Below are 22631 nucleotides of genomic sequence, written 5' to 3'. Positions count from 1 at the left end.
CTATAAAACGCTAGACTTAATAACATAAAGGTGTTCTAATTAGTTCAATAGAAAATAACATTGAAGCTAATTGTTTCATACTCAAGGACTCTGCAGTGATTTCTAGCACAAGTGCATTGCCTCATCATCCCACTTGCTGTTATCATTGTAATGACATATGGGGAAATACAAACGTATGTTATTGAACTGTACTGCTCGACCCCAGATTGATAGTATTGATAGTAGGGTTTAGGTTCGTGTTCCTGTTGCTTGTCCCATCTTCTCTTGTCAAAGTGCAGGAGCGATATCTGCATGCGCCACACCCAGTGGAGGCGGACGGACCAATCAGATGGCACCGTGCGGAAAGTTGTCCTTATATGGAAAGGGGCTGCAGCGCCGGCTCTGATAAAACCCTGCACATCATTGGCCTCTATTGCAGTCAAACTCAGACATCCTACCGGAGTGTAACCCTCATTCACAGACTTCCCAAAGCCGATAACCCTTCCTCAAACAGGTAAGTCAATATGCAAGCTTATTTTGAGTGCTTTTTACCTACGTTCAAGTTTTGCTTTAGCCAGCAAACTTAATTTAGTTAGCCGGTTAAGTTATGTGTGAGTTATCTGGGTGACTTCCCTCAATTTAAAGCATTATATATCGTTGAAGCTTCTAGTTGACATTTGCTGCATTACGTTGCCTTTCATTCATTGTGATTCTGATTAAACACTGGTTGAGTTTGAGGAGATGCCACCAGTAACTGTTAACTATAGAAATATGTTGGCAATGCTGTCATTTATCCTCAGCAGATGGTGTGAAATGACCCGGTTACGACGTGCTGTCACCAGTTTAACAAATCAGGCTGCCTTCATCGTCTCGGTGACATGCACGCCTTGGCACGGTGTCTGGTGTCTCCGATTTCAAACAGACAGTCTGATGGCAGATTAGACGGATTAAACCTAAAAGACTTAGTTTGAATGGGCTCATGGGCGTTTAGAAATGGTAAAAAACGGTTGATGTGATATTTCGTTAAAGATCACGTTACACCTAATGTCAGTAGTTTTGTCACATTATCTTTTGATGGGCACGACACAAAGATGCACCTGATGAGACTGACAACACGGAAGTTCATTCACGTCGACAATTAAACGGATGTATTAAAATTAAAACATGTGGGCATGGTTAATTCAGTTATGGTGATCCCGGTGTAAGGGAGTGGTCGGTGTCATCTGGGTGTAACGACACACACGGGGCTGCCACCGCCGTCTCTGAGCTGTACTCACTTTTGCCTTATATGGCCAGACCCAGAGAGAATCAGCCTTTTGTTTCAGCCCTGGATCTGGACTGGACCTGCGCCACTGCGACATCCAGCGTCCAGTCTCCATAATGACGAGGCTTTAAACAGCCTTGATGTTTCCAGATGTAACTGACTGTCACACAGCATCAGTTTAAACGTTTAAACCCATCGGCCTATGTTCCAGCTACTGAGATTTAGACTTTTTTAAAGAGTTGTTAACTAGACAAACATTTGAAGACATTTCAGAGTCGCAAAAAACTCCTTATCATACTATAATTATTTGGGCACATGGGACTACTGTTAGAAAAAAAGAGAAACACAACCATTTTCTATAATATCAAAAACATCTGGATTTGTATATTGCAGAAATGTAATGGGACTGCTTTTAGATACACACTTTCCTGCATTGTCTGTTCATATTTCAAGACTCCTTGTTATACTAAATGTAGTCATTGTTTCCATATTGATTTAAATATTCTCCCCCTTTCACCCCTCCTCTTCAGAAAATGGAAGACGAAATCGCCGCCCTCGTTGTTGACAACGGCTCCGGTATGTGCAAAGCTGGCTTTGCAGGAGATGATGCTCCCCGTGCTGTGTTCCCCTCCATTGTTGGGCGTCCCAGACATCAGGTACAGTTTCTGAGTTGTCTTTTAAATCATTAATGACAAACGCTTTGAAATATTGTCTGCATTGCCTTTCATTGTGCTGTTTGTAACTTGGTTTTTGGTTCTCTTTCCCAGGGTGTGATGGTTGGTATGGGCCAGAAGGACAGCTATGTTGGTGATGAAGCCCAGAGCAAAAGAGGTATCCTAACTCTGAAGTATCCCATTGAGCACGGTATCGTGACCAACTGGGACGACATGGAGAAGATCTGGCATCACACCTTCTACAATGAGCTGAGAGTTGCCCCAGAGGAGCACCCAGTCCTGCTCACAGAGGCGCCCCTGAACCCCAAGGCCAACAGAGAAAAGATGACCCAGGTAAGGAGCGCCGACATACACTGACAAATCCCCTCGGGAAACTCTCTGCTCGCCTACATGTTTCCATCCTCTGCTCAAACTGTCAATTTCCTCCTGCTCCTTAAATCTCCAGGTTTCTTCTATCCTGTGCTGATATTTTCATCTCTGTGGAGGCTTCAGGTTTCTATCTCTGGCAATGTAATGCATCAGGAATGTTGTTGTCTTTGCAGCATGGTCTTTTAAATTAGGTGTGTGTTTTTTAGACTTTCTAAAGTAGATGGCAAGCCTCCAACTACACGGGTGCCTGCATGATTCAACAGATTATGTTTGCGCAGATTGCTGCACTATCTGTAAGAGTAAACGTGACTAAACTTAAGTACAGGTTTATTGAAGTGACTAGTTTTTAATATGGTGTTTCTACTCAAAACAAAACCAGGCCAGTGTGCAGTGCCTTTCTGTACTAACCCATTCTAGCTTACTCCAGGTTATTATGACTCCTTGGTTCAATGACTCATCTCTCGTTTCCTCTTTTCCAGATCATGTTCGAGACCTTCAACACCCCTGCCATGTATGTGGCCATCCAGGCTGTGCTGTCCCTGTACGCCTCTGGTCGTACCACTGGTATCGTCATGGACTCTGGTGATGGTGTGACCCACACAGTGCCCATCTATGAAGGCTACGCCCTGCCCCACGCCATCCTCAGGCTGGATCTGGCTGGCAGAGACCTCACGGACTACCTCATGAAGATCCTGACTGAGAGGGGCTACAGCTTCACCACCACAGGTTAGACTACAAACACTGAAATCAAACTAAATGTATACAAAAAAAATGAATATTAGATTCCTTAAATGATAGTTGCCGAGCGAAGAGTTTACTAATGTTGCGGCTCTACTTTTCTTGTCTTATAGCTGAGCGTGAAATTGTGCGTGACATCAAGGAGAAGCTTTGCTACGTTGCACTGGACTTTGAGCAAGAAATGGGCACTGCTGCCTCCTCCTCTTCCCTGGAGAAGAGCTACGAGCTGCCCGACGGACAGGTCATCACCATCGGAAACGAGAGGTTCCGTTGCCCTGAGGCCCTCTTCCAGCCCTCTTTCCTTGGTAAGAGAAATTACAAAGAATCTGCTAAAATATACTTGTATATTCAGTTTGTAGAAGCAAGAACTGGGCTTTAATTTAAGTATGTTGAACACAAACTTACTTTCTTCTTTCACACCGTCTCACAGGAATGGAGTCTTGCGGTATCCATGAAACTACCTTCAACAGCATCATGAAGTGTGACGTCGACATCCGTAAGGACCTGTACGCCAACACTGTGATGTCTGGAGGTACCACCATGTACCCTGGCATCGCTGACCGTATGCAGAAGGAAATCACTGCCCTGGCACCCACCACCATGAAGATCAAGGTATAACTCCTCCTCATTGCCCTTTACTCGCATCCTCCCACAGGCAAAGAATGTTGTAGAAAGCTATTTACCCCAGCTGCCATTTAGTGTACAAACATGGCTAATGCAATATTCAAGCCCTATTGCTTGTTTTTTAACTTGTCCTACCTGTAGTGGTGCCAAAGCACAAGATGACAGCCTCAATTGTCTTTAACTGTACACTTCAAGTATTTGCAGGATATAAGTTGGTTTACAAACGGATGCTTTAACACGTTGCCACCATGTTTTCTGCAGATCATTGCTCCCCCAGAGAGGAAGTACTCTGTATGGATCGGTGGCTCCATCCTGGCCTCCCTGTCCACTTTCCAGCAGATGTGGATCAGCAAGCAGGAGTACGATGAGTCCGGCCCCAGCATTGTCCACAGGAAGTGCTTCTAAACAGACTTGTCAGTCCCCTCCCCAAAACACACACTGCTACAAACCCAAACGACTGGCTCTGCATACACTCCTGCACCAACACACTGGTGTGTGCTGAGCCCACAACACTCTCTTCCAGTTTTTCCCTCATCACTATGGCTATGACACCAAGCCCCCTGATGGGGAGAAACTCTGCAGGAAGTTCAGAGCGTCCCATGCGGTGTGAATGTGTGGAACATGATGTCCATTCTTGTGTTTGTGTATGTCATTCCAGATGTGTTTGTTCACCACCTTATTTGCCTCTATGAAGGTTTCTTCTCTGGTGGGGCTCACTGCCCAACAGACCTGTAGTATTGCTTATGTAAATTATGCGATCTTTTGTTTTTGTACTTTCAGCCTTAAACAATACTTGGTCCAGTTTGTTTTTGTCATTATGCAAAAGACAAAGCTTCTACCTTGTATGAAGGTTTGTGCAAGCCTCTGTTGTACACAACAACCCAATAAATCGCACATGTCTGAAATTCTGTTGAGTGTGCCTGGTCTTTATTAGCTCAGCTTGGTTCACAAAGAGAACTTAAATCGCTCGTATATTACTTCTGTTTGTTAAGCTTCACACGGCATTTGTCTTAAAAAATTAAAGTTTCCACTGTGTAAAAGAGTAGATTCAAGGATCATTGAGTCATTCTAGCAACACAGGATTGAAGTTACAGTCTGTATGACACGATGAAACAAAATAATGGATTTTATTAAATCATGTTTATCAAGTCAAAAACGGTAATTGAAGCAAAAGCTATATACTTCGTGTCTAAAGAAACTCAAGCTTCAATATTGTGTTCACTTTGTTTGTCACAAGGGCAAATGTCTCTTTACAAAATTGAACTTGACTAGAAAAACAGTTTTGGAAGAACTTTGAATCTTGCCTATTTGTGAATTTTTCCAACAAAGTATTTTGATTTGTCTTAACTTCCGAGACTCATTACACAATTTTAATGTCTTCATTCATAACTGTTAGAAGTTCCAGTCATTTATACAATTCAAAGTTTAAATAACATTTGGGAAATATTTGTTCACAAATCTAAGGATCAAATTGTCACAAATAGCCCTGCTGTAAAGAAGTCAATGATGGTCCAGTTCCATTTGAGATTTATTAGTATCATCTTTAATTAATAAACATTTGATTTTCCATACCCAACTTGACTATGCTAAATCATTTGTTAGTCACTATCGTCTTATAGTGTAAAAGGAAAACAACATTCAACTACAGGAACAAAAAAAAACTTGCACCTTTCACACCTTAAGGTCAGCATAAAATACATAAAGGAACTCCCTTATTCGGGATGAGCATTTCAACATTTATTAGAATTTGTTGAAGCTGTATATTAAATATATTGTTAGGATGTCATGTTAGATAAAATTATTTGGGAGTCCTACAGTACATGTTCTTGGTTTTACCAGGTCCGAGTGCAAATGTAAAGACTTGTATAAGAACTTCACTATTAACTGCTTAGCCCTGAGGTAATTTTCCATCTCGTTAGCAGTTTCTCACCTTAAAAAAACAAACAGACTACAACTCAATTCAATCCTCTTCTCTGGATAGTGACGTGATTATTAGGGAAGGAACGCAAAGGAATGAAGAGGTTAAACAAAATGTCTTAATGCACCTGTTATGTCTAAAGACCAATACAAACCAGAAAACACACAAGGGTTGTTATTCGAGTGTCCGACACAGGAAAATCCTGAGTTAAACTTGTTTAAGCTTCATTTTTTCTCAAAAGGTATTAGGCCCCTAGAATTCCCCTTCATTATATAAAAATGTTTTCAAATATTTTGATCTGTAAATATTGATCATAAAAACTGCTTAAATATTATTATTTTTCTAAATGTATTAGTTATTTACGTTTATGTTTTAATTTAGTTATTTCGGTCACCTTCTGCATGTCATGTTGGAATGTTGCACTGTTTCTTACTATCATAAGATGTACATGTGTTCAATAAGTACTATTAAAAAAATTAAATAAGAGGAATTACTATAATTCTGTAAGATATTTCTATATAAAAAAATGAACAGATGCAATTTTTTTTAGTTCCCTGGAAACTTTATTGAACTTTTTTTCAAATACATCAGAAACAGGCCCACCCCAGCAGTGTTCATTAAATTAATTCAAACTAAGGGCAATTGTGAACAGAAAAAATAAAATAAAACAAAATCAGAAATTAAAGTGAGTGGAAGAAACAGCTGGGCTTTTTGAATTCGGCTACATTTAATTGATAATTTGTATAGTTAAGAAAACTAATAAATCCTGGAGAAATGTTGAGGAAGAGGCCTTTGTGGATGAAGTATTTTTGCAAAAATACTTACTCATTCCTAATTCTGTTTTAATTAAAAAAGTAAATGAAAATGGGATTCGACCGACAGGAAGTGTGTCCCTCACTGTAAGAGGTCCGTCTGTGTGCAGCAGTGAACGTTCTCCGCCCTGTCAGCGGCCGGGTGTCACACCGCCTGTGGTTCACTGTGGAGCGGCTTCCTCGGAACATGAACCCAGCTGGATGAACATCTAAAATAAAATTTAAAATCCTGGTGATCATGAGTAGGATCGTGAGAGGGATATCAGAGGACATGCACCGACAAATTATACAAGTGGGTTCCCCGACAAACCTCTAAAAACCCGCATGAATAGTTAACGGTAACGCTGAGGAACTCAACTAACGCTAGCTAATGTTAACGCTAACTCTATGGGCTGGACCAGGGTACACCCACATTTCTGCTTTTTAATACACAGTTCAAATTAAACCTACATAGATAGCTTAGAAAAAAGACGTGTGATTTGGTGCAATTCTTGATTGTTAAATAATACAGATGTTGTAAATGTGAGGAGAAAGACAGTGAACACTTGGGCTGGTGCTAACAATGATAGTAATATCTGTGCCTTGCTGCAAAGTGCCTTGTATCTGGGTTCACAGGCTTTATATTTGAAATATATTTTATACTTTAAATCGTGTTGATTTGGCGTAGTAATGTCATCACAAATGTGTGGTTTACCTTATTATAACTATAACGTTATATGAGATGGCAAAATTGATACATTTCATTGTCATTTATAACATATTCTCAAACACAATTTTGAGGGAAAAGTTTATGAATTAAAATAACCAAAAATGAATAGCTGACTTTGCCAAGTAAAGCAAATTAAACACTCACACATTTCTTAGATGGACATTATCTAAAAATCCAGTGTTGCCATTAAGCAGTACCATGCATTGATTTGCAGCATTGAAAATAAAGATACCATGGGCATATCATCCAGGCATAATCTAGTGTGTTAATAACAGTTTATTTCTCTATCCTCAACTTAAAACACGAAATACCAATAATTAGTTATTGCTACCATATGAGAGAAGCAGCGGGTCCATCTTGGTCATTATTTTTAAAGGTTGACTGTAGAGCAATGTTGATAAATTGATAGACTAGTCGATGAATGTACAGAAAGGAAAACAAATATTGATATTGTTTTTGTTTGTCATTTATTTTGAGTGGAGGTAGTGGAACAATAGATATTTGGGGAAATGTTGACTCTTGTTTTAATTTCATAGACTAATTGAAATAAAAGTTGTTACACAGAGGGTCTAAAAGCACTAAACTGTGACATTGTTTACTGTCTGTCTCAGGCTGTATTTGACGAGGACACAATGTCCTCTACCTCCGTGGGAATGTCAGATTTGTCTGATGAGATCCTGCTTTGCATTCTCCGCCATGTTCCAGTGTGTGACCTGATGAAGAATGTGGCCAACGTCTGCCACAAGTTACACACACTGTGCCATGATAAGACCCTGCTCACAAACGTCAGCTTGTCTGAGGAGTATCAGGTAAGACTCTTATTTTAGTAAAAGAACTATCACAGTTTTCTATGAATCTTCGATCTTGTGCATTTGTGAGGATCTTTCTGTATATTTAGATTAAAAACAAAATCGAATCAACACAGTGGAATACTTTCAACAGATGGAAATTTGATTAAAATGCTCTTTGTTTTCTCCAGGCTGACGATGTTTTGGTCCGCTACATATTGAAGCAGCTAGCCAATCACATGCAGTCTTTGAGCTTGAATGGCTGCTACTGGCTGTCTGGCTCTACGATGGAGCTTCTGGCTCGCTGCAGAGGAGTGACACACCTGGATGTCACCGGCTGTCGCATAACTTCCCTGCGTCTCTCCCGTCTCCTCTCCTCCCTTTCTCTGCTCAGATCCCTCGCTTTTGATGTGACGCCGGGCTTCAACTCTGCTCAGCTCAGTTCAGAGGCGGTGGATTCTCTGAGCCGCCTGTCGGAGCTCAGACAGACACTGCTGACACCGAGTTATGGTGTGGTGCCATGCTGCGCCCAACTACGCAAGTAAGAATCTGTGCGATTACTGAGGTTTCACATGAGGCTTTTGTCCAGAATAACTTCCTATTTGACACTCAACGCAATATTGATTTATATATACACTTTTATGTGATCATCTGGATACAAGTTATAATGTTTATGCACCATGTTGTTTCTTAAGAAATGTAAAATGTACAGAATGGAGCAGAACAATTGACTAACAAGACTCTCATATTGATTGGTTGAGTTTAGAAACCATACACTGTTTGAGCTTAAAGGTAGGGTAGGTAAGAATGGAGAAAGCAGCTCGAGTGCGCTAGGATTTGAAAGTACGCAGCCAAAAAAAATCTGCCCCTTCCTTCAGACTTCCTTACAGAGCCCCTCCTCCAACACACATGAATGTGCACATGACCAATGAGGGCACGAGATAAGTTTGTGCACAGATGGAAGGCTGACAGGCAGGTAGGCCATCCAGTTATTTTAGCCGGGCCGGCTCAGATGATTGGTCGTGCTTTTTACAACGCCACGGCTTCCACAGATGACATTTTATTATTTATTGTCAAAGCATTTAATGTAGTCATTGCTATCGGGATTCCATGGAATATAACAAAAAGATTTTCTGAAGTGAATTAGCTACCCCACCTTTAAGGCATTCATCTTCTTTTTCCTGTCTTATGGCTTTGTTTTACTGCTGCTGTTTTACTTCACTGCTACAATGTTGAATGTTTGTTCACTGCAGGCTGATGCTTCAGTTTGACATCTCAGACGTGACTAGAGAAGGTATCGGTGTTTGCTGCCAGTTGATGATGGGTCAGAGCAGTGTGCCACATTACCAACAGCTGGAGGAGTTCACTGCCAGGCTGGCTCCAGGAGAGGTGAGCTTTGGTTTGTTCCCATGTGTCTGCAGCATACACTGGGTACTACACCCTGCATATTGTAAATCTAGTTTTTAATTTAAAATTGATTCAACCAGGAGCTTCATTGAGTTTAAACATCTCCTTTAGAAGAGACTCCCTACCAGCCTACAAAGCACTTTGAATTGCCTTGTGTTGAAAAGGTGCTATATAAATAAACTTGCCTTGCCTACCAAGACAGCAACAGCACATTAAACACACTTTTAGACATATAACAATTAAAGACAATATAATTCACACAATCACACAAGGGCAAAGAGCTCAGTCAAAACACGTAGGGAGACCCAACTAGACCCAAATCAGTCTGCAGCGAATCCAATCTGCAGAAGCAGCATCGCTATCATTTCAAGGCTGACATCGGGGACAGATAGCAGCAGGTAATACAAATACAGTATTATTAATTATGTGGCCAACGCAGCCATTGTGTGAGCAATTGTCTGAGAGAAGAGAGCGCTGCTGGACCCGTCGTACCAATAGTGCTTAAATGAGTATTGAAACGGTTAAAAAAATATTCAGAATCTATATTAGTCGAGTAATTGAAAGATGGGTTCATCAACTTTTGCTATGAGTTTGTAAACATCTTGACTTTATGAGTGTATCTGTGTGTTCCCCTCAGGTAAACCAGACGTTGCTCCTGCTCTATCTGGCCGTGTTCAGCGTTCACGTTCCAAAACGTCTGAGAGTTTTCCTTGTGTCGATTCCTGGTCCGAACCCCGCCCACTGGCCTGCTGCCCCCTCCCTGGCTCAGAGCCTCGGGCAGGGGGGCGACCTGGAGGCCCTGCAGCTCCCTCGCTCCTGGCTGGATTCCTTTTCCCTGAAGCGAGCCCTGGAGGGAAACAGCCCAAAGCACCTGAGCTTCAGCCGCTGCCCGGCGCTGTGGACGCAGGTGTTCCAGTCGCTGCTGGAGGGAGGAGTCAGAGACGCCAAGCAGCTGACCAGCCTGAACCTCAGCGGGATCAACAAGGTCCTCTACTCAGAGTGCAGGAGTGTGGAGGATCAGCTGGTTCCTGAGACTATGAGCCGCCTGGCAGCTGGTTGTTCCAACATTAGACAGTTAAACCTGATGCACACACACTACCATCACGAGAGCTCACCTGGGCAGGGTGGAGAAACACACCTGTGTGCCAGCTTGGCCAAACTCACACATCTGCGCTCTCTCACACTGCCTGCCTGCGCCCTGTCAGACAGCTTAAACACACATCAAGTCTCTATAAACAACACTCCCTCCCCTTTGTTCCTGGGGTTAAAGAAGAATCCACGGGTGGGGCTCCAGAACTACAAGCCTGATTTAGAGTCCTCTCTTTCAGAGGATAGCACCTCGGGGCTCTCTCTGCTGTTAGCTGGCTGCCCTTTTCTAGAAACCTTAGAAGTCATCGGTCCCGGTTTTGTCTCCGCGCTGCCTCGGCTCGAGCCCTGCACTCGTGCCAGTGTGGAGCCTCGTGGCATGTGTGAGTGGGCGCGAGGAGTCGGCGACGCACACTTAGCAGCACTTGAGGCTTTGCCTAGATTGCGCCGTCTGAGTCTGGCGGGGCTTCCTGGGGTCCTGAAAGGGACAGGGCTGGTACAGCTGACCCAGCAGTGCAGAGACCTCAGGGTTTTATCCCTCGCCAACATGGGCTCACTAAAGACCATGAACTACTCCCCTGCCTTGCTGGATTCACTTAAACAGTGCACACAGCTACAGGAACTCAGGTTAGAAGATGTGTACCCTTCATTTACTGTGACACTGTGCCACAAATTGATTATTTGCATATCAATAACTAAACACGTTACCTTGAGTTCTCGCAGCCTACACAGTAGACACAGAGTCTAGAAACAGAGAATATTCTTGACTGAATTCATAAATGGGATCTGCGTAAAACAATAGCACAACTCAATTAAAATGCATGTTTTGGGGAAATAGCACTAGATAAATGTTTTGGGAAATGTTGTAAATGGTTGTTTTAATAGAGGTTTGCTTATGTTAAACGTGGCCCCAACATATATATATATATATTATATTCACTACAGTATTAAGGGCAACAAACCAGTTAGTCCAATCACATTTAATGAAAGGAGTTCATGTGTTTGCTCAGCTCATTGTTCTGATTAATTGAACGTTGGTTGTCTGTGTGTTGTAGGTTAGAGCAGCCCTACCTGAATGCCAACGAGTCATTCTTCGAGGCTCTGTCCTGCTGCTCTCGTCTGCAGCGTCTCTGCCTTATCTCACGCAGCGGCACCTTCGACCCGTTGGCAGTAGAAAACTTCATGGAGCGATGCCGCCACGTCATCATGTGCCATATGTTCATGGGCGGCACTTTGGTGGCATGTCGCACACTGCAGAAAGTTCTTCTGAACAGGTTAGTGCTTGTGTGTGAGGACAAACTGTACGTCTGCATTAGAGGGATCTTTGAAGCGGGGTTGTATGAGGCCTGCACGACCCTAGTTACAAAAATGACAGGAGCTAAGGCACGGAGGCAAAGCAGTGTACTAGTGTGGACGGTGGGACGCAGCAAAACCTATTTTAGCCACCTAAAACAGGAATTTAAGCTTAAATGTGCACTATATTCAGAATATTTTCACTGCTTTACCTTGCCATCAGGTCGCTCTATACAATGGTGGACTGTTGCAGTTATCTTTGCTCTTCAATGCAACCAGAGACCTTTAACATAAACATTACATTTATAGTTGGAGTCGGGTGGCTTTGAAGAGAGCATACAGCAGATAACAGGTTCAGTTTCTCAGAGTTCTGTCTAACAGCTATGGCGGGAATTTATTTATCAAATGTGGATAGAGAATCAAACCATTCAGCTGTCTTTGTTGTATTTTATTTCTTGTAAGAAAGTTCAGTCAGTCATACAGAGAGCATACAGTCTGCAGAGTGAAAGACGAAGGATAGAGTCTGGGTTGCATATTTAACACAGAGAGAGGACAAAGGGAGGGGTGACGCTTGGTGATAATGAAAGGAGCATTCTGGAAGTTAGGGAGGTAGGGAGGCCATATCAGTTCTCAGTTCACCTGAGTTGAAGGTCATGCACATAGTGTAACTAACAACATTGCAACACATATTCTTAATAAGGAATTTTCCCAAGCTTAGCTAAGAAGTGTGATAAGTATATATAGATAAACATTAGCAAATAAGAATCACACAATGATTTTATTTAAGTAAGTAAGTAAGTGAGTATAATATTGTTCTATTACACAGCAAGTTAAAGTGCTGAAAATATTCTAAATATAGCATTCCGGTAATGTGATATCGGATTGAGGTGGGTTAAAATATGTTATTCAGCAGACACCATCTGCAACAGTGCTGGTTGGTTTCTCCAAACTGGGGGCATGCTGACCTTCATCTACTGTAGATATGGCTCTAAGTACCTCCTCCAACCTCGGGTTGAAAAAAACAAAACAACTATATCCCTTTTAAATGTCAAAACAGGATCTCAAATTGAACTTTTCTTGTGTCTTTTCTTAGATTTTCAGTGGAGCGTTCGGCCCTGAGCGTGGTCATCTATCCATTACAGCATGAGGACCTGACTTTAGTCATCAGAGATATCCCGCTCACACTGCTGGACAGAATCACTTTGTTCCAGAGTCACGTGGCCCAACCACCACATCTATCACCATTGTGACATCTCCAGAAAGCTTCAGTGTGATTGGTGCTCAAGAGCTACGAGGCTCAGACCACTTTTATTCTGCAGGAAATAAAATTCAACAATGTAAAGACTTGACAGTCGTCTGCACAGTGATACTAGATTGTGTGATTTGTTACATTAATAACTGTTGCCAGCTCCGCTACAAAAAAATCTTCAACTGTAATCGTTTACACTTACATGACAGAGTAAAGATGGTCTTTGCAGAGAAATGTACTTGCAGGGAGTTTTTAGTTTATTGTTCCAAGACATTTAACACTGAGTGCCATTGTCTCATTCAAAAACAATGTCTGTTAATTCACCACTCTGCTACTTTGAAAATAAGTGCCAAAAATACAAATGAAGGGATGTATTTCTTCAGATACTTTTACAGGAAATCTGAATCGAATTATGTTGTAATAAACTCCATATACATTATTTGTAATTGTTGTGTGTGTACCATTTATATGTTCATGGTTTTTTTTCATTATATAAAAAGATATTTAAAAAACTGAACATGGTCCCACATGTTCTCACTCAGTTGTGGTTAAAAAAACAAATAAGGTGCTATGTACATCAATCTTTTTGGTTCTGGAGGTGGAATTTGCCAAAAAGTGTTGTTCATATATCCAAGTGATGTGTTTATTCATGTAAACATACCCTGATAAGAACACTCGAGTCTCTGAGAGACATTTTAGGACTGCAGGCCACTGACACTTTGGTCCAATTGAATACAATTTATTCTACACTGGGCCACCGTAGAGGACACGTTATCATCCAGCATACAAGAGAGCACTTTTTCAAACATGAGGGCACAATGTCCCTCCTCAGTCCACCACGAGACCCTTTTCGGTTGTACTTCTATTCCCGATCACACAGCTGGGCGGTGTCTATGAGCCACAGTCCGGGGTAGAGCGGCTTTGTGAACGTGGTTTCTTCTCTGTGCAGCAGCTGCAGCGTTGACTCACAGACACAATAGAAGGTCAGATTCCCAGCCTTGTGATCGAGGAACACGCCAACTCTGGAGGACTGAGGCTCTGGCACTGCTTTCTCCTCATCATTGTGTCTGAAACATGTATCATTCCCGTTTATGTCTAAACTCCAGGATTTGTCGTTGCAGCCAAACGCACATTCTGAATAATAGTCCGATCTGCCTAGGTCTCTGTAGGCCACTGCTATTTCAACAGACCCCTGAAACTCCACCTCCCAGTAACACCGCCCAGACAGACCCTCCCTACACAGCACCTGATAGAGGTGAGAGAATCTGTCCGGGTGTTCAGGATACTCCTGGACCAAATCTGTGAGCACTGCCTTTCTGTCCCCCTCAGACAGAACCATCTCTCTGTACAATGTGTTGGGGTCCAGGGTCAGGTGACAGTAATCTGAGTGACAGTAGGAAGAAGTAGACGGATGGTCAACATTTCCTTTATACACTTCAAACTGATGTGTGACTGTGTTTTATTTCAGGCATATATATATATATATATCAGGATTTGTGAAGGATTACAGTATTAGTAAAGAGAGACTGTTTCGGTTTGGTTTTAAGATAGAAAAGATGACTCACATTGTAAGAGGTCTGCTCTGGTCTGAGGTTCTGTCAATAAATCATCTGTTTGACAACACACACACACACACACACACACACACACACACAAATTAGGAGTCTTATTGATAAATAGAGCTTTATGTTACCATTTTAAAAAAAAACGTATCTCAGAAGAAAACATGGGAGTGCTAGTATGTAGGCTAGAGCAGTGCTTCTCAAACTTTTTTCAGTAATGTACCCCCTTTGAAACATTTTCTCAGCCAAGTACCTCCTGACCGATCCCGAACATTTTTGATCGAAAAAGCCTATATAAATAATTACAATATAGTGATGTTCCCTCAGTGTGTGATATATTAACTCCTTCGTGGTATGCATTACAACAAACTAAGGATATTTTCATTTTATGCATGAAAAATATAACACTTTTATAAAACAGATTTTTCCAAGGAGTTTTTCAATTTAAGTAATATGTTATTGTGAAAAACTATAAAATACAATACACACATTTGATTTATATGAGGACCCCCTTGGTGGTTTTAGGAATGTTTTATATAAAATGGTGTTTTCTATTTAACTTATTTTACTTAGATTATTTTTTTAATTAACCTTTTCTTTTTTTAAATCTCACGTACCCCCTGCAGTACCCCAACGTACCCCCAGGTGTCTGCGTACCCCCATTTGAGAATCACTGGGCTAGAGTGTAAATCATTCACACTCTATTAATACGGATATGTTTAAATGTATCACATAAATGGCAGATGTAAAAAATAACAAAAAAGCAATGAAAATGCGATTGATTCAAACTAAAAACTGATTCAATATATTAATAAATGTAGTAACAATTTCCTCAAAACCATTCACATTGAAAACCTAACATAATTAGATCAAATTACTGTATAGCTGTAATGAAATCAGATAAATGATAACAGTAATATGTTGTATGGAACAAAGTCCAGTCATGTGTGCTGAAGGTTGGTGTGCTATGTACCAGGAGCAGGCGTGGACACGGGAGAGGAGGGTGGAACTTGCTGGTCTTGTGCAGAGATTTCCTTTAGAAAGATAGAATACAAGAAACTGTGATAAACTGTGTGATTAAACCTGAGGACTGAACACTTCTCCTCATATACTTGTCTGTATTCCCAGTAAAAACAGTGATAAAACTATGTATTTTGAAGACACTCGAAGTATTTAAAAAAACACTGCACAACAAAACATCAAGGTTTGATATTGAACTACTTGTATGCTTGAGGTAGTCACAACAGTCTATGGTCACAACGAACAGCTGTTAAGATTGGGTACAAAGAGTAATACTTGCAGCTTGTACAGAGGAAACAGGTGCACTGAAATTCAGTTGGGAGCCAAAACAACAAAGACTATATTTTCTAAAAACAAAGACAGGAAATATAGCAGCACTCCGAAGGTCAAATCCAGCGAAATAATCTTATAATGTGTGGATCATTTGGATACGTTCATTTCCAATCAATAGGCTGAACATGTGTGATTGTTCTTTTTTTCTACCTCTGGAATGTCAAAGGTTTCTTGACTTTGTTTTTTGCAAATACTACTCGTAGTGCCATAGCCAGGATTTTAGAAAGAGTCCAACATTAACAGCCACACCCTTTAATACGTATTCAAATAATCCTCTGCACAGTATTCAATGTTGACAGTGAAGTAATGATCCATTAAATTGTACTTTTGCCTGACTCACTTTACTTAACGATATTGACCCCAAACTTTGGAGGCTCAGACAATCAGACATTCTGTTATTTTGATTTTCCAATTCAGATCATTTTGAATTGTGAATCGTGATATGTATTGTCTGTTACATATGGTTACAGTTTAGAGCTGACCTTTTATGTGGGAGACTAAATAATACATAATAAAGTTTTTCAATTACATACATATTAACTAGTAAAAGCATTTATATTATGAGTGTGTAATGAATTGCATAATATTAAAGTTGAATCTATGTTACCATTGACGCTGGTGGTGGTGTAGCTCCGTCTCTCTCTTCTAATGATGTAACGCTGGTAAAACGTATCCAGGATGTCTGTAACGACTATGAAACATTGTCTGAAATTATTCAGACCAGTCTTTAAATGAGTTTAATAAGCCTTGCTCAACCAGCTCAACATGTCATGAGGAAGGGACGCTAAAGTCAACTTTATGACCAGCTGAGGGGAGGGGCGTAGACCACATGTGAAGTCAATGGCTCAGACATACTAATCAATCACTGATGTCGTTGATCGAAGTGGGAAATCCAATCCAGTGTAGATTAAGGTTTTTCCTACTATCTACACTACCCATAATTAAACAATGTGATATTTACAATGTTTAAACTCAAAGACTGTCCTTGCTGATTCATTTCAAGGACAAAATTGCTAGACGAGTAGTTTATCCTCGTTCTACTATATCTATTAATCGGGTCTGGGCTAGTGTTTGTCATTGAAGCATCGTGGTGCACTCAGGCAACATGACAGAAGATACGCAGCTTAGTTTGCTTTTTTAAAGCAACGGTAATTATATTGTAGTTAGCTGTATAAAATCGGTCAAAAATGTTAACATCTGTCGTCTGCTCTTGCATTCGAAACGGGAAAAGAGTCTCGGCCCGTTTAGCAAAGTTGTCCCCGTTTTTAACGGAAAGCAGCTCGACCCAGACCGTGAATCTGAAGGGTGGACACCGGTCATCAGGACTCCTCTCACCGGCTCCCTGGCACCTGCTATCCGCCAGATCGGTGTCCCTGTCAGCCGCTTCACATGGAGCTACAAAGCCTCTGGACTCCCCTTTAGCTCCAGCCGAGGACGACCCCACGAAACGGGAGAAGTTCGGCGCCTTCTCCACCGACATATCCTCCAGGAGGTCGTTCAGGAAAACCAGCCCTGACCTGCAGGATCTGAAGCATCAAGAGGCGGAGGACTACCCGGAGGTGGGGAAACCCTACCCGAGGACCGCCAGGAGAAACACACCGTACTGGTACTTCTTAGAGTGCAAGAAGCTGATCAAAGTAAACAAGGTGAGTTCATTTAACCTGGACTGTCTGCAAAATGTGATTCAAAAATACATCCTGTAATTCAGTCCGAGAAATCTTGTTAAAATGATGGCGTAGAATTGCAAAATAAGATTAAAGATTCAAAGGTTCAGTGTAGTTAAGGCAATGCATTAAGTCGAATGCTCCTCCAACAATGCAACATAAAGATATATAAGATACAACACTAAAAATAATAATAAGAACAATAGTGCAAAAAGAACCAGAGGATAAATAAAATAGTCCAAGAGAATGTTGCAAGACCAATGTGTAAATCATGAAGAAGAAGAAAACTATATACATGTTTAGTGTACTAACATAGAATAAGATAAACAAACATCCTGTACAGTGGAATGTATACTGCAGTAACTCAAACTCAAAATAAGAACGTTTTTAAAATGATGACATACTATCTAAAAAAGCAAAGACAATTGCTCAAACTATTGACTCGATCAAAACAATGACTTTCTAATACAAAACAATGACTTATCTCGAATTACCGACTAAGTTTCTAAAAAATAATGACTTATGGAGATGTATCACTGTTTTTGAGATACTAAGTTAATATTTGCTAGATGCTTAGTATAATGAATTGCAGGATCTTTTTGCCTTACATCAGCTTGGCGATAATTGGCTATCACAGTCTTCTCACCTTCTTCTGTGTGTAAACATTATTTTCCCTGTCACAGCTGCAGGAGGCTATAGATCTTTTCAGCGGAGACATGCTGAAGGGAGAGAGGCTGCAGCCGGAGGAATTCAACTACACCATCCTGATCGGAGGCTGTGGGCGAGCTGGACAACTCAAGAGGGCCTTCAGACTCTACAATGATGTAGGGATCATTTATTTATACCTTTTGATCAACATGCCAAATGACACTCCAGGTCATAAAGTTGTGTTCAACCTGAGTATATTATGTTATTTGAACAAAAGCAAGCACATATTATCAAGAGTCAATATGATACAACTACAATATAACCCTCAAGTTGTATTTTAAACCTACAGTAACAAGCTTAGACAAACACACACTTCTTATGTATGGATTGATATTATGTGTGTGTTCTCCAGATGAAGAAGCGAGGTCTGGTTCCTAATGATGCCACCTACACTGCACTGTTCAATGCCTGCGCTGAGACGCCATACAAAAAAATGGGGCTCCAGCAAGCGTTGATGTTGGAGCAAGAACTCCGTCGCATAAACGTCCCCCTCAGCACCATCACGTACCACGCGCTTCTCAAGACGCACGCCATCTCAAACAACCTTCAAGCTTGTATTCAAACAATCAGGGTACGAGATGGGCCTACTACGTTTTTATTCATTTTGAAGGAGGATGAGTTCACTGAATCTTGTTTTTACTTGTTTTATAGGAGATGCTACAAAACGGCCATGTTGTAACTCAGGAGACGTTTCACTACCTGCTGATGGGATGCTTGAAGGACAAAGAAACTGGATTCAGACTGGCTTTACAGGTAGATACAAGATACAAGTGTTATAGAGTGCCACAGTGACGCATCCTAAAACCCGGAAGCAAGCTGCGCATGGGTTCCTTCGACAAAAAAGCAATGCAATTTCTCCATAGGATTTTGGAAAATAGCTTGAAATAAGGTCTGTGGTTGACACAGATTCAAGAGACGGATCACGTTTTGTTCAGTCGGATAATCTCCACATGTCTACCCTACTTTTATAATTTTCGATAGATTTATGATTATAAAAGTAGGGTAGACATGTGGAGATTATCCGACTGAACCAAACGTGATCCGTCTCTTGAATGTGTGTCAACCACAGACCTTATTTAAATTAAATTGCCAGCTAACCACATTAGTACATAACATGTTTAAAAGTTAAGGCTCCTTTACTATGACACAGATTGCAACTGCAAAATAGAGTCAGGGTTTCTTTGCCTTAGTTGGATAGACAAATCCTTAAACCCAAATCAGATGAAATCGGTACTACTTTGGTCCTCTTTGGAAACCCAGACTATATTTGTAGTTAGTATAAACATTAAATCTTGTAACTAATGCTTTTTCATTTATTTATTTTTGATTTCCATTTGAAATGTTCTCATCGAGGGGTAATTGTTTTTGGCAAAAGTACTACAAACAGCTGCATTCAACTTAAAACATGTCATAGCCAAAGCCAGGATGTAAATTGACTCGGTAAATATTGTGTTTCAGGTTTGGCGCCAGATGCTGAGATCAGGGCTTCTTCCGAAAACATACAACTATAACCTGCTGCTGCGAACTGCAAGGGATTGTGGGATTGGCGATCCTGCCCAGACCTCTGCCGTGCTGCTGAAGCCCGACCAGGGGCACGAGGAGAAACGTTTGTCAAAGTTACAATCCACAGAAAAGTTGCTCCTAAACATTGACCTCCTGGAGAGGCAGCTGTGTTTCCAGCCTGATGCTCGCAGTGACAGTCAGCAGGACGGCAGAGGCAGCGAAGAAGAGTCTAACATAAAACAAGACTCAAGCCATTTGGTGCCAGTCAGACAAATAGAAATGTCCCCACTGCCTGTGGACTTAGCAGCAGACTCTACACCCCCTAACCTACTGGACCTTTTTGAGGGTAAGAGGCTTGCTGTGGTCTCCCTCGGCACCGTAGCTGGAGCAGCAGATAGGCTCGCCCTCATCGGAGGAGCTAAAGGTTTCCTGGAGAAGATGGAAGCTAAGAGCCTCAGTCCGGACCTGAAGACCCTGTCGCTGCTGGCCGACACCATGGAGCCGGGATATGAGTCCCTGCAGATGCTCCTGAGGGTCGCCAAGAAGCACAAAGTGAAGCTCGACGTTGCGTTCTTTAACTCTGTGATTCGCAGATCAGCCAGAACAGGTGACCTGGAGGAGGCGAAGGTACAAACACACTGACTGCAGTCAAATCGTCTTTTTGCTAAGGAAGGTTCCTGACTCGGTAAAATGACCTGAACGTTTTCAATTGGCAACACAAATAAGAGCTGATCTGAATCTAAATGCTAAGAAAGGATCATCAATGCTTCCTTACTTATTTTTTTACATTTTTAACTTGTAACAGAGCAATTTTATTTTACACTGTTTCTGCTACTTCTACTTTGGTAAAGACTGTGAGTACTTATTACCCCACTTCTGTTATTAACACTCTGACTTCGCTGTGAACAGTTTTCACAAGAACTACATTCTATTGAAGAAATCGTCCCTATGAAAACTGTTGACAGTGAGGTGCTGTGAGAAATGAAGCAGACCCCATCTTCCTCACTCTACAGAGGAACAAATACATACCATTACTTGGTGATTGAACTGAAGGGACCCTTTTGAAGTGTGTGTGCATATTTGTGATTCATTTCTTTCTCTTTCCAGGGTGTGTTAAGTGTGATGCGACAGCGTAATGTAAGTGTGGATGTGCAGACCTTTGGGAGTCTAGCGTTGGGCTGTGAGCGACAGGAGGACGGGCTGCAGCTGCTGAAAGACATGGAGGTGAGTCATGTTTCTATAATCAAGGATAGAAAATCTATGTTTATTTATATTTAATTGTATTACTTGTGTTTACGGACAACACCTTCCACACATGTAGAAACATATTTGAAATTGTTCATATATTTAGAAAATATAAAACAAATCCGCAAAAATACGAACAAGTTCAACAAATAAATAAAACATAGCTGTGAATAGATGACTCTATATCAGCAGTAATTGTATTGAGCTGTACTAGTAATACTAATTGTTTTTGTTCATATTTACATGTCTGATCTTTGCAGGAAGCAGGGTTCAAACCTAATGTCCAGGTGTTCTCTGCTCTGATTGGCCGAGCAAGTCGGAGACTGGATTACGTTTACCTCAAAACATTGCTCAAAAGCATGACAAGCATGGGGGTGGCCCCTAATAAAGTCATCATCAAACAGCTGGAGTTTGCCTCACAATATCCTCCCAACTATAACCAGGTAAATATCTGCACAGTACATCAGGGAGGTCCACCAAGTATTCAGTACACACCTGAGCTAAACACACATCTGTGTGGATGAGTAGAGGCGTAGTTTGTTCTCAACAAAACATCTTCAAGACTCTACTGTTTAGTCTTCATGGCACAATCATTTTTAATTGACAAAAGTCAAGAATAATATGTTCACAGGGTGATAATATGTCAGTGTTGCGTTTTTAGCTTATTATATTGGCCTCAAGTGGCCAAAAAATATGCACAACATGATGATTAAAGTCAGTTGTGTTTCTTGAAGGATTCCATTCTACATTTTGTCAGTATAGTTCGGCAGATTTGGTTGAATTGGCCTAGGTTTCGATTTTGCGTTTCTGGCACTTGCGTCATTACACTTTAATTTTCTTTCCCCAACAATCCCAGTACAAGTCCAGAAACAACTACCTGGTGCATATCGAGGGTTTCCGTGGTTTCTACCAGCAGTGGCTGAGATTCATGCCTGGTCAGAGCGCTGAGGAGGAGCTGCAGCCTGAGGCGGAGGATGAGGAGCCTAACACAGACGCTGCAGATGGACTGACGAAGAGCCAGAGTAATCAGAAAGCAGCAGGCAGGAGATATGGCTCTCGTAACAAGGACAAGACGCACAGCGATGCTCTGTAACAGCACTCTCTGAAAATGTCTCTTCATCTCCTCGGTGGGTTTGCCTTCAGCTGTGTAACCCTGGATGGACTTCGGGTTAATGTTGTAGCTCATGGACCCATTGTCAGTTGATGTAAAGCAAAAGCGTTTTCCTCCAAAGTGTGATGTTATTGAAATTTATATTGCAATTTAAATAAATAGTTTGAGAAATGTAGCATTATCTTGGTTGTGAATTACATTATATTAAAATTGTTTAACATTTTGTAAGGTCTTTTTTGGAGCAAACTATGGCATTCACTGGCCTTTGTGCAGTGCAATGCAAAATACTATTAAAGAATATTTATATTTTGTTTTCTATTCAAGAAGATATATACAGTATGTACATCAAACACAATATACAAACAAAACATGGACATCAGGGGTACATAGGCACATATACAGAGTAAAATAGATAATATGAAGAAATAGTGATAAAGACAAAAGGTAACATTTCAATTAAAAATGTTATCGAACAAACATTTGGTTTTAATATATAATAAATGTAGCTGCCACATTGTTGTAATTCTAATTAAAATGTGCAATATTTGGTTTAAAGTCAGTCTTTATCCCTAAAA

At 41.1% G+C, this 22631-nt stretch overlaps 4 protein-coding genes across 5 annotated transcripts; 3 read left to right on the top strand and 1 right to left on the bottom strand.

Annotated features, from left to right (window-relative positions):
• Window positions 1-226: 226 nt before the first annotated feature.
• Window positions 227-4556, top strand: actb1 (actin, beta 1). Of its 2 annotated transcripts, XM_034231549.1 has the most exons (7): window positions 227-493; window positions 1774-1899; window positions 2011-2250; window positions 2766-3012; window positions 3138-3329; window positions 3455-3636; window positions 3910-4053. In XM_034231549.1, the coding sequence occupies exons 2-7, from the start codon at window positions 1777-1779 to the stop codon at window positions 4051-4053; spliced, it is 1128 nt and encodes a 375-aa protein (XP_034087440.1). In that variant the 5' UTR covers window positions 227-493; window positions 1774-1776. The 2 variants fall into 2 exon arrangements, with proteins under 2 accessions (XP_034087440.1, XP_034087441.1); XM_034231550.1 differs by lacking the exon at window positions 227-493 and having other exon boundaries at window positions 1777-1899; window positions 3910-4556.
• A 1872-nt stretch (window positions 4557-6428) lies between these two features.
• fbxl18 (F-box and leucine-rich repeat protein 18) lies at window positions 6429-13349 on the top strand. The gene is made up of 7 exons (XM_034231365.1): window positions 6429-6670; window positions 7699-7896; window positions 8067-8416; window positions 9129-9264; window positions 9920-10995; window positions 11424-11642; window positions 12755-13349. The coding sequence occupies exons 1-7, from the start codon at window positions 6617-6619 to the stop codon at window positions 12909-12911; spliced, it is 2190 nt and encodes a 729-aa protein (XP_034087256.1). The 5' UTR covers window positions 6429-6616; the 3' UTR covers window positions 12912-13349.
• On the bottom strand, window positions 12095-17006 carry LOC117556133 (stonustoxin subunit alpha-like). Its single transcript, XM_034231368.1, has 4 exons — window positions 16433-17006; window positions 15446-15506; window positions 14476-14520; window positions 12095-14293 (listed from the first exon to the last, which is right to left on the bottom strand). The coding sequence occupies exons 1-4, from the start codon at window positions 16433-16435 to the stop codon at window positions 13773-13775; spliced, it is 630 nt and encodes a 209-aa protein (XP_034087259.1). The 5' UTR covers window positions 16436-17006; the 3' UTR covers window positions 12095-13772.
• A 6-nt stretch (window positions 17007-17012) lies between these two features.
• ptcd1 (pentatricopeptide repeat domain 1) lies at window positions 17013-22279 on the top strand. Its single transcript, XM_034231367.1, has 8 exons — window positions 17013-17471; window positions 18173-18313; window positions 18550-18768; window positions 18849-18950; window positions 19656-20327; window positions 20808-20924; window positions 21206-21388; window positions 21802-22279. The coding sequence occupies exons 1-8, from the start codon at window positions 17013-17015 to the stop codon at window positions 22036-22038; spliced, it is 2130 nt and encodes a 709-aa protein (XP_034087258.1). The 3' UTR covers window positions 22039-22279.
• The last annotated feature ends 352 nt before the right edge of the window (window positions 22280-22631 follow it).

Source organism: Gymnodraco acuticeps, unplaced genomic scaffold, assembly GCF_902827175.1.
Source record: "Gymnodraco acuticeps unplaced genomic scaffold, fGymAcu1.1, whole genome shotgun sequence".
Lineage (NCBI taxonomy): Eukaryota > Metazoa > Chordata > Actinopteri > Perciformes > Bathydraconidae > Gymnodraco > Gymnodraco acuticeps.
The sequence above is the reverse complement of the archived record's forward strand: the minus strand, read 5'-3'. Positions and strand labels throughout refer to the sequence as shown.

What these genes read in the sequence shown, in the direction of transcription:
- LOC117556133 (XM_034231368.1), bottom strand. An exon ending in CGTGTCCACGCCTGCTCCTG is followed by an intron (nt 14,521 to 15,445) that starts GTACATAGCACA and finishes GTTGTCAAACAG; the next exon opens with ATGATTTATTGACAGAACCT. An exon ending in CAGAGCAGACCTCTTACAAT is followed by an intron (nt 14,294 to 14,475) that starts GTGAGTCATCTT and finishes ACTGTCACTCAG; the next exon opens with ATTACTGTCACCTGACCCTG.
- actb1 (XM_034231550.1), top strand. Translation starts at nt 1,777, where the DNA reads ATGGAAGACGAAATCGCCGCCCTCGTTGTTGACAACGGCTCCGGTATG. An exon ending in CTTCCAGCCCTCTTTCCTTG is followed by an intron (nt 3,330 to 3,454) that starts GTAAGAGAAATT and finishes ACCGTCTCACAG; the next exon opens with GAATGGAGTCTTGCGGTATC. An exon ending in CCACCACCATGAAGATCAAG is followed by an intron (nt 3,637 to 3,909) that starts GTATAACTCCTC and finishes TGTTTTCTGCAG; the next exon opens with ATCATTGCTCCCCCAGAGAG.
- ptcd1 (XM_034231367.1), top strand. Translation starts at nt 17,013, where the DNA reads ATGTTAACATCTGTCGTCTGCTCTTGCATTCGAAACGGGAAAAGAGTC. An exon ending in CCTTCAGACTCTACAATGAT is followed by an intron (nt 18,314 to 18,549) that starts GTAGGGATCATT and finishes TGTGTTCTCCAG; the next exon opens with ATGAAGAAGCGAGGTCTGGT. An exon ending in CTTGTATTCAAACAATCAGG is followed by an intron (nt 18,769 to 18,848) that starts GTACGAGATGGG and finishes CTTGTTTTATAG; the next exon opens with GAGATGCTACAAAACGGCCA.
- fbxl18 (XM_034231365.1), top strand. Translation starts at nt 6,617, where the DNA reads ATGAGTAGGATCGTGAGAGGGATATCAGAGGACATGCACCGACAAATT. An exon ending in GCTTGTCTGAGGAGTATCAG is followed by an intron (nt 7,897 to 8,066) that starts GTAAGACTCTTA and finishes TGTTTTCTCCAG; the next exon opens with GCTGACGATGTTTTGGTCCG. An exon ending in TGCTGCGCCCAACTACGCAA is followed by an intron (nt 8,417 to 9,128) that starts GTAAGAATCTGT and finishes TGTTCACTGCAG; the next exon opens with GCTGATGCTTCAGTTTGACA.